Below are 11,386 nucleotides of genomic sequence, written 5' to 3' on the forward strand. Positions count from 1 at the left end.
CCAACAGAATACAGTTTTATGTCTATCAACAAATGAATTCTGTAAGATTACAAGCTGCTGCTGATTTTTAGTGTTGTTTTACGTATGAGATTTTTAAAAAAATTTTACACATGAATTATATTCGTCCAATGGGCAGTCAAATAACCAGGCCTGACTACAGACAAAGCCACTTAAGTGAAATACATGGAAAATGTTCTCATTTTATCTGCTTCCTGTCAGCAGTTAACACAAGTACATATTATCTGCAGCAGTTGTCCATGTAATATCCTAAAAATTTCTATGAATGAATTCTGAAGCAAGAAATATAAAAAAAACTACATATTAGTCAAAAAGGTAAAAAGAACAAAAAAAATACATTATTTTGTGATTGAAATTAATTTTGCAGCAAAGAACAAATATAAACAAAATCTTGCAGCAGAAAATAGCAGCAATTTTATTGCAGTGCCTGTGATGTGATAATTTTTCAAAGTCCACTGTAATGATAGACCATTACGCCCTTTTCACAGATGTCAAACACTTTCCTGATTTTACCAGTAAAATCGGCAACTTCACACTTTATCACAATTTCTCTGTGTTGTTAAATGTGTTTGCTGTGGAAGCTAATGGACTATTTTAGTATAATTCCATTGTCAACTCTAAGGCCATACCCCTGTGATTTATTTCTGTGTTATTTAACAAGCTCCACAGAATACTCTCCTATCATTTGTTTGAACAGATCAACAGCATATGCCACCTACAGTGTTTACATGCTGTTTAGCTTACTTACAGGCAATAGAGACTGTTGTTCAATCTCAGGGGACAGACGAATGTTAACTAAATGAACCCTCCGACATGATTTGGCTTAACATTCTCTTTATTTAGTACAACACACATGAAGAAGCTAATACAACTTTAGGATGTTTGATATTTTTATATCTCAGTTTTACACTTAACATTTTCCCAGCATTGATAGCTCCATTTGAAGTTAACTTCAATTCCACTATTCAAAGACAAATTTGGAAAGACTCATTTAAAGGATTTTGGAACTCAAAGCGAAACAAAAGAATGTGTCAGAATAGAGTCTGCAGTCTTAGTATGGCTGGCTTTAGCAAAACTTCACTGAATGTGATGTTGGGCCTGCAAAGAGTTGCAAGGATATAGTGTTCCCTGTTGATGGGCGGTGGAATCAGTTGGTGAAACCAGCAAGATGTGGCTGAAGTTCGCAGAGACAGTGTGGCTCCACTTGCCTGGGTTCAATGTTGGAAATTATTTAATTAACATATCATGTCAGGAAAGGTGCGTAAAATAGAACATTTAAATTAATTCCGATGTGTGATTTACACCAACGCCATGTTCTACATTCTCAAGCTAGCACCAGCACATCGCATCTCAACATACTCAGTGGAGAAAGCCAACGTCTTTTGTTCATATACTCCCTCACATTCCCAATCTGTCTATCCATCACTGACACTTGCACATTGTACAATGTCATGCTCCCCTAACAATATCGTTCTCATAATATGACCTCTTTCCTTTATTCTTACTCAAAATGTCTCTCATTTGTCACCATGCAGGAGAAGAGCACAGAACACCTCAATTCGGGAGAGAATTATAAATGACCTTCAATAATCTTACCCTGACAAAGGCAGAGGTGGCAACAGTAAACATGACCAGAATTTCACTGCGGTTCATCATCGGAGATAGCTGCCTCCCAGTCACCAGGTATTGGAATTAAATATTGGATTGCCACATGTCATGTGTCACTCAGTCATAACGACTTGATGTTAGCAGGGATTGAAATATTCTCATGAGGATTATGACTGCTGAGAATGTTCTCACCTTAACAATTCCAATTCCTGTCCTTAATCTCCCACAGGTCCTTCAAGCACCCAGTAGGTTTGGAAGGACATTGATGGTGCCCCTTCAGAGCAGGTCACTCTCTTCAAGGATGCATTGTCACAGGACAAAAGTATCATAGAATGTTCCTCACATAAGGCACAGGAGATTTAAATGCACCGGTATTTTAAAGTAGCTTGGCCCAGCATCTGTGGTAACTCAATGGTGACAACTTGTCTCCAGCTGGGTGGGAACGTACAGGTTGCTTTCAGCCATTCGGCTAGAGGGAATTTTGTACAGGACTAGACACCAGCTTTCTTAGTGGAGTAAAGAAGATTGATTGTTTTTACTTCATGATACACAGTTAACTGATCAATAATCGATGGTGGAGGCACGAGCTACTATGGAGAGTTCACACTGGGGTGCCATGGTGGATTGCAAGCTGCATTCAGCTGGATGCAGATGAAGAATCTTGAAGCATATTGCCGAAGTGGGTGTTTCTGGAACAGCACCAAAGAAAGAACAACATGCTGGCAGAATATTTCATATGCACACTCAGCGAGCTTGGAGCAGACCAACCAGAGCCTGAGTGGCATCATTTCTCAGGCTTTCTGATGATTTCCCTAACCATGGGAAGAGGGGCCACCTGCATGGAGCATCGAGTTTCACAGTTAGTACCCAATATGCTGTCTCAAGTCCGCACGGTTGATTCCACCACTTACAGATTCCAAAGCCCAGAAGACAATGCCGTCAAGTTGGGATCAAGGCAGACCAGGTTTATGAAGTTATAGTGTGGGCCATATCAAAATGTGAGACCGGAGGCAGGGCAATGATTAATAGCTGCACTTAGATCTGCAACAATAGCATTAAAACAAAAAAGTTCCCTTTTTATTTCTGAATCAAGTAAATATTGATTAATTGATAAATTCTGAAGGGTCCCGAACCGAAATATCAATTTTCCCGCTCCTCTGATGCTGCCTGGCCTGCTGTGCTCCTCCAGCTCCATAATGTGTTATCTCTGACTTCAGCTTCAGCAGTTCCTACTATCTCTCAATATTGATCGTTTCCCCACTTTCTCGTGTTGCCAAGTTTTATTTGCTTTCTGTCAAGTGACCTCGGAAGCAATGAAATAAGGAATGATGTTGATGAGGTTGGGAAGAGGGTGACTGTTTGCAGAACTACTCTGCATTGAGGGAACATTGTGGTGTAGGAGAGGTGAAGTATTGGAATGGGGGAATGGGTGGCTCACGCAGATGTGAATCTTCAAATAATGAGGGCATCCCAGGAACTAATAACTATCAGCGCTGCTTCCTTGTCTTTACCGGAATCCAGTTCCTTCTTCTCAGACTGTCTAAAGAGGTTCTGTGGTTTGTTCCTTCAAGCAACACAACTGTGCAATGTTGCACAAAGAGCAGTACACCATGGCCATTCTGGAGACTCTGACAAGAACATATTGAAGGCAATCTGTTCAGGCACCTTCAGTGCATCATCAACTTACTGATCATTCGTTCAATGATGCTGACATGGCTGACCTTGAAATATACTGGACTTGAATGGGTGCTTTCCTCACAGGAATTAGAAAATTAGAACTGGCTTCAACATAGAAGGTATCCATTCAGCCCAATGCATCCATGCTAGATTTCTGTAAGACCAATTCAGCCACTCTCAATTCCTCACCTTTTCTCCAAAGGGCAGCAATTTTCCACTCTTCTGGTAGTTATCCAACTCTCTTTTGAGAGCCATGATTGTATTGTCTTCTACCACACTCTCAGTGAGTGATTCATAACCACTCACTGTGTTCCTAAGTTCAATCTAATGTCATGTTGCTCTTTTTGGCAACGACCATAAATTGATATCCTTTGGCTCTTGATCATTCTGCAAATAACAGTTTCACTCCATCGATATTGTTCAGACCCCTCATAATTGTAAACTGCTGCACCAAATCTCCTTTTAGTCTTCTCTTTTCAAAGAACAGCCCCCAGTTTCTCCAATCTACCTGCATGATTGAAGTCCCTTTTCTCTGAAATGATTTTGGTCAATCATTTCTGTACTCTTTCTAAAGCCTCCAGGTCTTTTTTAATGTAGAATGCCCCATTTGAGACTGATTCAAATGTTTATATTGATCCATCCTAACTTCCTTGCATTTGTGTTCTAGTCTGAATTCTGTACACCTTTTGTATAACTTCTCCACCTGCCCTGCAATCATCAGCAATTTGTGCATGTACACTCTCAAATCGGTCTATTTTTGAAGGTCCATTAGATTTGTAGCTTTAGTTATATTGCCTCTCTTGTTGTTCCCACCAAAATCTATTGCTTCAGAATTTTCTGCATGAAATTACATCTGTTACTTATTTACAGTTTATTGTATTTCATGATGTCATACTTAAAGCTTCTTCAAGGTCCAATTCATGAGGTTTTCATGCAAATGACAGACTAACAACAGCTAATAGAAACCATGCGATTTTTGATTTTGTAAAAGCAAAAATAAAGTTCAAATTATAAGTAAAAGTGAAAATTTTACACTAGTGTGCTAAGTAGGGCATGTTGTCCCTAGTTCAGCCAGGCAACTCAAGAGAGAAAAAAAATCTATGGAGTGTCTTTCAATTGTGTCCCTTGAAAGAGGAAGGGTGCAGCTTCTATATTAAATCCCCAATGATGCTGTTTTGTGATCAGCCAACATTTGATATAATTTTAGCGAATTGAGTAGCAACAATTTATTTATATTTCCTCACACTGGAGTTTGCTAAAGAACACATTACCAGATCCCAGTCTGAGAATCAAGCCCTCACCTGACAACTCAATGGCCAATCACAGAGGACAATTATGATCCATTTGACATCTTCTTTAACACTGCACTGGTGAAAGTTGACTGATACAATGTTATTAACAAATAGAACTTAGCAGCTTTGTGCAAGGAAAGAAAGGTATCTGAAAAGGTAATCTCGAACTGAGTGACTGGAGATACATTGGCGGACCGATTCCTTTAAGTTGTTGTAAGGAAACATGATCAAATCAAAATAAACCACCTGGATCCATTCAAATCTATCTTAAAATTTTAGAAAAAATGCTTTCTTAACGAAAGACACTGGACAAACAGCAACAAAGACCAATAAGTTTGAATGAGTCTTGTAGCCTGGTGAACTTTCAGACAGAGATCCTACAACCGCTCAGTGGTCCCAGTGTCAGGGAGATAAGATAGGTGCATTTTATTTAACTCCAACAGAATTTGACCTGCCAGAATAACCAATCTATAGTTCATTTTCATTCTTTGCAATTCCTCTCAGCAAGTTACATCAGCTGAAAATCTATCAAAAGACATTCTCCCCACCCAGGGATAGTTTTGAAAGAGGGTTTTCTTGGAATGTACCTCATTACCTGAACCAAAGAGAGTTCAGCCAACCAGAAGTCACCCAAATGTCAGGAACTTGTACATGCAGAATGACTTTGGAATCAAAATAGCATTTGGGGGCATTTTGTGATTTAGCATTTATTCTTGAGTGATTTATCAATTGGCTAAAGTACCTCAAAAGTTAACATCTACAAAGTGTTCAGTTTTTGCTTCTCAGGTGTGTGTGTGTGTGTGTGTGTGTCTGTGTGTGTGTGTGTCTGTGTGTGTACACATATATGTTCATGTGCACACATGTGTGAAATGTGAATCAGTTACTTTTTAAAATGCCTAGTACATTTGCATTACATTAATCCAGTCTGGAAATTAATTTTGTACCTTTGTTTAAGTTGGCTTCTGACAATAAACCATTTATTAATTGTAGGTTAATGTAAACTGGTTGACTTGATCTTGAACCTCACACTGAGTTCAAACAACTGACCATATCATCAACCTCATTCAATTTTAAATTTGTTGTGACCAATAGATGAATGGGATTAGAAAGGGAACAGTGCACACCTCCAACATCATTTGTAGTAAAGTTTACAAAGTAAAATCGTAAGATACTTGGAGGACAAATTTTAATTTTTGATTCTAGTAACAAAAAAGTGATCTGTTTGTCATCCATCATAAAACTTACCCCACTTTGCAAGGGCAGCAAACCTCCTCATGTATAGTTGAGCAACTATACAGGGAATGGTTTCAGTTGTCATCATTCAAGAGCCAACAGCCCAGCTGTTGACCAACTTAACTTTCAAAGATCTGTTTGCAATCCAACAGTGTAACCAGGCCGATAATGTCTAGTTCCAAAGAGAGCGCCTTCACAAATCGCATTTATGCTCCTCTGTTGATCAAACATTTACATCATTTCAAATGGAATTCCATTTCAATCCAATTCTCCTGAAGCTTGTAATGATGTTTTATGCTGCGTAAACCAACTGATATTTAATTGTGAAAAAAAAAGCATTTTTAGAAGGCATAAAGGGAAGGCAATCCTTTGCCATGCTTAGTTTTGGGATCTGGTGATCACAGTATTTATCTCATGAAATACTTTCTGTTTCTAATCAATAACTTAGATGGGGATAACTGAGCTGCATAGACCAGATCATAAATACCATTCTAACACTGGCTGGATATGGTTGTGTTTATTACAATTTCCGAACTGGAAACTGTCTCTGTGTATTTAACACATGAAATGCAGTTGTTGATGGGTCTCCCTCAACACCACATTTTCCTTCAAAGGCTTGGAATTTGTAAAATGGCCTTACTTCAATTAAACATCTGGAGCGTAATTTGCATTCTTATGCACATAAATTTAACATTGTTTTGGTTGTCAACCGATACATGGCTGAAATTGTCTTTGAAAGAATAAACATATTTTCTTATGATATAATTTGATACCACCAGGAAGGTGGCTTGAAGTAAGTTGAATGAAACAGGAGTCATTCCCTGCCTATGAATGGTGGTGAAGAGGATCATCGATATAATGGCAATGCAGTTACTCCCAACACCAGCAACATCCACTGAAATGAAACAAGTACATTCAGAAGTACCAACCAAAGCAATCTTACATCCATTGATGCATCACATAATTTACATGCAAATAAGAATAACTTTTCATGATTGATAAGTTTAAAAAAGTGATTTTTTAATGCAGACACAATATCAATCAAGCATCTTCAAACACATTGAATCAATAAATATTAGTCTCTGAGTCACAAATATTTAAAGCAATAATTATAAGATGTTAATTCTGTGTGATGGAAATATAAGTCTTATATTTCTTACAGTTAATAACTTTTTCCTGAATATGGGAAATTGAATATTAAGATTGAACTAGTAAAAAAAATTAGGACTTTTACGGTCTTCCTCAATTGTCACACTAAAGATGTGAAAACAGCCTCTACTATTTCAAAATTCCTGACATAGACATTATTCGTGATTTTTACTACCACGGGCAGCACAATACATAAAACAAAATAGTAATATTTTATTCAGATATCCTTTGAACAGAAGGGTGCCTCTCTGTCGAGATGACTATACGCCAAGAAGAACTGCATTAATAAAAATCACCAGCAATAAAGTACGCGGATAGCCAAGGCGACAACATTGCCAGCAATGTACACGAACAGATCCGATTATAGTCGTCTCCTGGCGATGGGTGTCCTGACAACAAAAATGTCTTAATGTTTTAACTTTATTAATCTATCAAAACTGGAAAAAGTGACCTGTCTTTCCTCTAAAAAAGATTGATCTCCTCATATCTAAGAATATACTGTACAAACAATAACTACACATTGATAACAGCCTGAGACAACGAGCTGAGTATATGATACAATTAAACCTACACAGAAGGAATACACTGCAAGTCTAAAAATAAAACGAACAAACATATGAATGCACCACAACACAGTCTTCCACTGATAACCAGCTATTCTTTCAGCCTGCTCCCGATTCCAACACACAACACATGGAAATGACATTGAACAACTAGCCCTGGATGGTACGGCTTCTAACTCCGCCCCTACCCACCCCCTTCACAGTCAGTTTAGAAAATCCCAGCCTGCCAGCATCCCACCTCCCCCCCTCCCGCTCGCTCCCGCCTCCCCTCAACCACCGAGGCAGTTACAAATAAACCAGGAGCCAACACCTTGGACAGTGTCCAAGAATATAAAGAGAGTGTAAATGAAAGACCACGGGAAGACTCCAGGGCAGTGCACATGCCTGGATTCTGGAAAACTGACGAACAGCGTTCTTAACAATCACGGGCTGGGACCTCACACCCCCGCCCCCCCCAAAAAAGACTGACATCGCCAACAGCAGCTGAAAGGTCAAGTGGGCAAAATCTGATTCACCAGCCTTCCTAGGGAAGCGCCTGGTAATTGGAGGTCAGCTCCCCAAGATGATAAAGCAGTCACACACTGAGGTCGATTTCCTCAGGAGATCACTGAAGCTACATCAGGATCCGGTAAACTGGGCTCCCTTTAATACTGGAAAATGACTTTATCGAGGCAAAACACTGTGAGCAATTCAACTCCTGAGCAACAAACCGCGAGAAATGTAATATCTGTACAAAGAGAACATTTGAGTCTCATTAATTGGAAATAAACAACGATAATACTGGCAATGCAACATTTAACAAGGGGAAATATCAATTTAATGCGGGCAGTGAAAATTGTGTCCAACTTTTTGAAAAATACATGTTATCACAAACAAGAGGTTAAGGGTTCAAAAAAAATCTCCATTTACTGAACAAGTTGAAACAGCAGCGTTTAGCCTACCTGAGCACGGCGTTTTCTCCCTGCCTCACGGTCACGTTGTCCATGGCTTTGGGGAAGTTGCTTTCGCTGCGGCCGACCGGCTCTCCTGCGGGCACAAGGAAAAGTAACCTGAGCGCCAGCAACATCAGCCACCTGGCCGGGCAGGAGCCCGACAACTGCCGTGTGTCAGGGCCAAAGCCCCCGCTGGACGGACACAGCACCACACACAGCCGCATGACAAGTTCGAACCCCACTCGAGCCTCCGCCACACAAACAAACAAAAATATATGTATATGTAGAGAGAGAGAGGGGGACAGAGAGAGATTGACGGTCCAGCAATCTGGTGCAGGCAAAAACTCCCCCCCCAAAAAAAAGATAAAATCCAAATTTCAAAAAAAAAGCTCCAAATCTCAGAGAGAGGCAAAAAATATTTCTGTATCCAAACTGTCCAGAGTGGAAATGTGCCCGGTTCAGTTGACAGAAGGGAATAAAGTCAATGCTTCTCTTCAGCAAAGGCAATGCAATGTGAAAATGCAACTCTCAGTCCGAGTACTTCATCCCCCTCCCTCTCTGAAATGAAAAAAAAGATGATTGTGCAAGCTTCTGGGGGAGAGAGAGAGAGAGAGAGAGATGACAACAAGAATCAGTTGAAAGCCAGTGCTTTCCAAGGCGGCTCTAGCTGGAGCTCTGTGAGAACAGTCCTTCCCCTCTTCAGCATCGTCACCATCCAGCATCCGCCTCCCCCTCCCCACCCAGCGACCAACATCGCGGAGTTACACTGCAACTGGGCAGCAGCGAACTCACCCTTTTCACCGGCTCTCCTCATTTAACCCTTGCATTCATGTTGAAAACACCAAGGTAACCAGATGGCCATGCATGACAACACGGATCTACCCATTCACACGATTCAACACAGAGCGGATCTGGATGAAAAGATGAATCTTGCACTTAACAATACTACCCCAGCGCTTTCGACCTCGGCTGATATGTACTGTCAAATCCAGCAGGGAAATTTAACCCATTGCTCCCCGCAGCAGCGCGTTCTCTAGTTGTGGACCCAGGTCAAATCGCCCCATGGTTCGCGCGAGAACATTTAACCCTTGCACAGTCAGCGAGAGGATTGTGACCTCTTTTATTCCAGCAAGTTGGACTGCAGCTGAGCATCCTCACGTTATTTGTTCTAATCAGCCAGCACTCTTGACGGGAGCTAAAGTTGGTCAGAAGTCATCGTTAACTGAGTTCAGCCACACAGTGGCACTGACTTCAACGCAACTATTCAGTTCGTGATTTTTTTTTTCAAAACAATAAATACAGCATTACCCAGGAATACACCAAGGCAACAGTTTACGACTGTATAACTCATTGATAAATCCAATGTTGGACAGTTGGGTTCCAGGTGATAAAGCACAACACGAAAGTCCTCACCTTCACTTTGTTGACGACAGACGACAGACAACAGGCTTGCCGTCACCCACACCACCGAACCCCCCCCCCCCTCCTATTACCCCAATCCCAGTGGAATTGCAGATGCTTATATGAACAGCAGCGATTTCAGTTTGTCTTCCCCTAACCGTCACCACGTCAGACATGCCAACATCCGTAAACTACTGTGTAAGTCGTGGAATCATTAAGACGTGGTGTTGGCAAAATTTGTACAGAGACCACATTTTAATGTCTTTTTTGGGGGGAGGGGATGTGGGGATGGCGCAGGGAGGAACTGCGAATAAGAAGTTGTCCACTTAACCAAATTGACCAGACTGTCACAGTCAGCACTCTGGTGTACGTTCCAGACACTCGAAGTGATAATGCCCATTATGATTTTAGAATTTTGTGAGTCACCTTTCTCACGGGACTCCAGCAATACTAATTATAGGGAAACTGGTTGAGCTTCACAAAGTGTAAAACAAACATGCAAATCCAGGCACTTGACAGACTGGAAGTGTTCTTGTCAGCGACTACACAGCATAAAATCAGACATTTGCCTGAGTTAAAGGCAGTGAAATATTTCGGGAAACAGGGCTACTGTTTGGAGAAGGATTCGTTTTAAATTGCTTGGCCTCATTTTTTTATTTATATGTTTAATTGGCACCTAAAAATACCTGAGACATCACCTATGCATCACTGCCTCAGAGGAATACAATATGACAGATTAAAGATAGTATGTGACTGCGGAATGCCGCAAGATTTCAGTTCAACTCCTCAAAATATAACTTCAACCCAGTGTACAATGGATTTCTGGTAAAGGGAATCTCTTGAAATCCTGGCACAGTCACTGTACTAAAGCATATTTCTTTTCCTAAAGTGGGATGTTTTGGACTGGCCCAACTGGGCTCTTAAGTCATTGAATCTGCTGAGGCTGAACCATAATCTACTAGCCAATGGGCAGCATATGTGTGGAGCGCTCTCTCTTGGCTCTGAGATATGATTCCAGCTCACCATTTTAAATCATTGTCAGCTTGTCAGCTGAAATCTGATTTGATTGCAACTGGTCTCTATACAGTAGCATAGCATTCTTACGAACTTGTAAGACACCTGGTTATAACGCAATGCTCAGATCATGTTATTTGACTGATCGTAGGCTTTCATAGTATGCCGGAACAAACCCCACAAAACAGAAAAGTTGATTGAGAAGATACTGCCAAGAGGCGAATGTCCCCTGTTCAGTATACGTCTATGAGCCCTGGAGCGCAATTAGGCATTTTAAGGTATTTTTGTACTTAAGCAGAAGTCATGAGAGAGCCATGAACAAGAGGTCTGTGCAGGCCTTTGCATTTAAAGGTTGGTGAAAAGCCAGTAGCAATAAAGCAGAGTGGCATCCATTGAGAGCCAATCCTTTGCTTGCTTACAACCTTCCTCACGCTTCATGTCCCCATGACCAGAAAGCTCACAAATTGTTTCTTGTGCTCCTTGCTCATCTGTGATCCTA

The 11,386-nt window shown here is 40.7% G+C and overlaps 1 protein-coding gene across 7 annotated transcripts in view; it reads right to left on the reverse strand.

Moving 5' to 3' along the window:
- The window catches only part of LOC125466979 (opioid-binding protein/cell adhesion molecule homolog), a 918,931-nt gene extending 909,555 nt beyond the window's left edge, over nucleotides 1–9,376 (reverse strand). For 3 of the 7 annotated variants that reach the window (XM_059639056.1, XM_059639057.1, XM_048562233.2), the window contains exon 1: nucleotides 8,482–9,177. In XM_059639056.1, the coding sequence (XP_059495039.1) occupies nucleotides 8,482–8,696 (215 nt within the window). In that variant the 5' untranslated portion in view covers nucleotides 8,697–9,177. Of the gene's footprint in view, nucleotides 1–8,481; nucleotides 9,179–9,264 lie in introns of those variants that run through there. The other 4 variants (XM_048562240.2, XM_059639054.1, XM_059639055.1 and 1 more) reach the window with 4 other exon arrangements.
- Nucleotides 9,377–11,386: the final 2,010 nt, after the last annotated feature.

Source organism: Stegostoma tigrinum, chromosome 32 (genome assembly GCF_030684315.1).
Source record: "Stegostoma tigrinum isolate sSteTig4 chromosome 32, sSteTig4.hap1, whole genome shotgun sequence".
NCBI classification, from domain to species: Eukaryota; Metazoa; Chordata; class Chondrichthyes; order Orectolobiformes; family Stegostomatidae; genus Stegostoma; species Stegostoma tigrinum.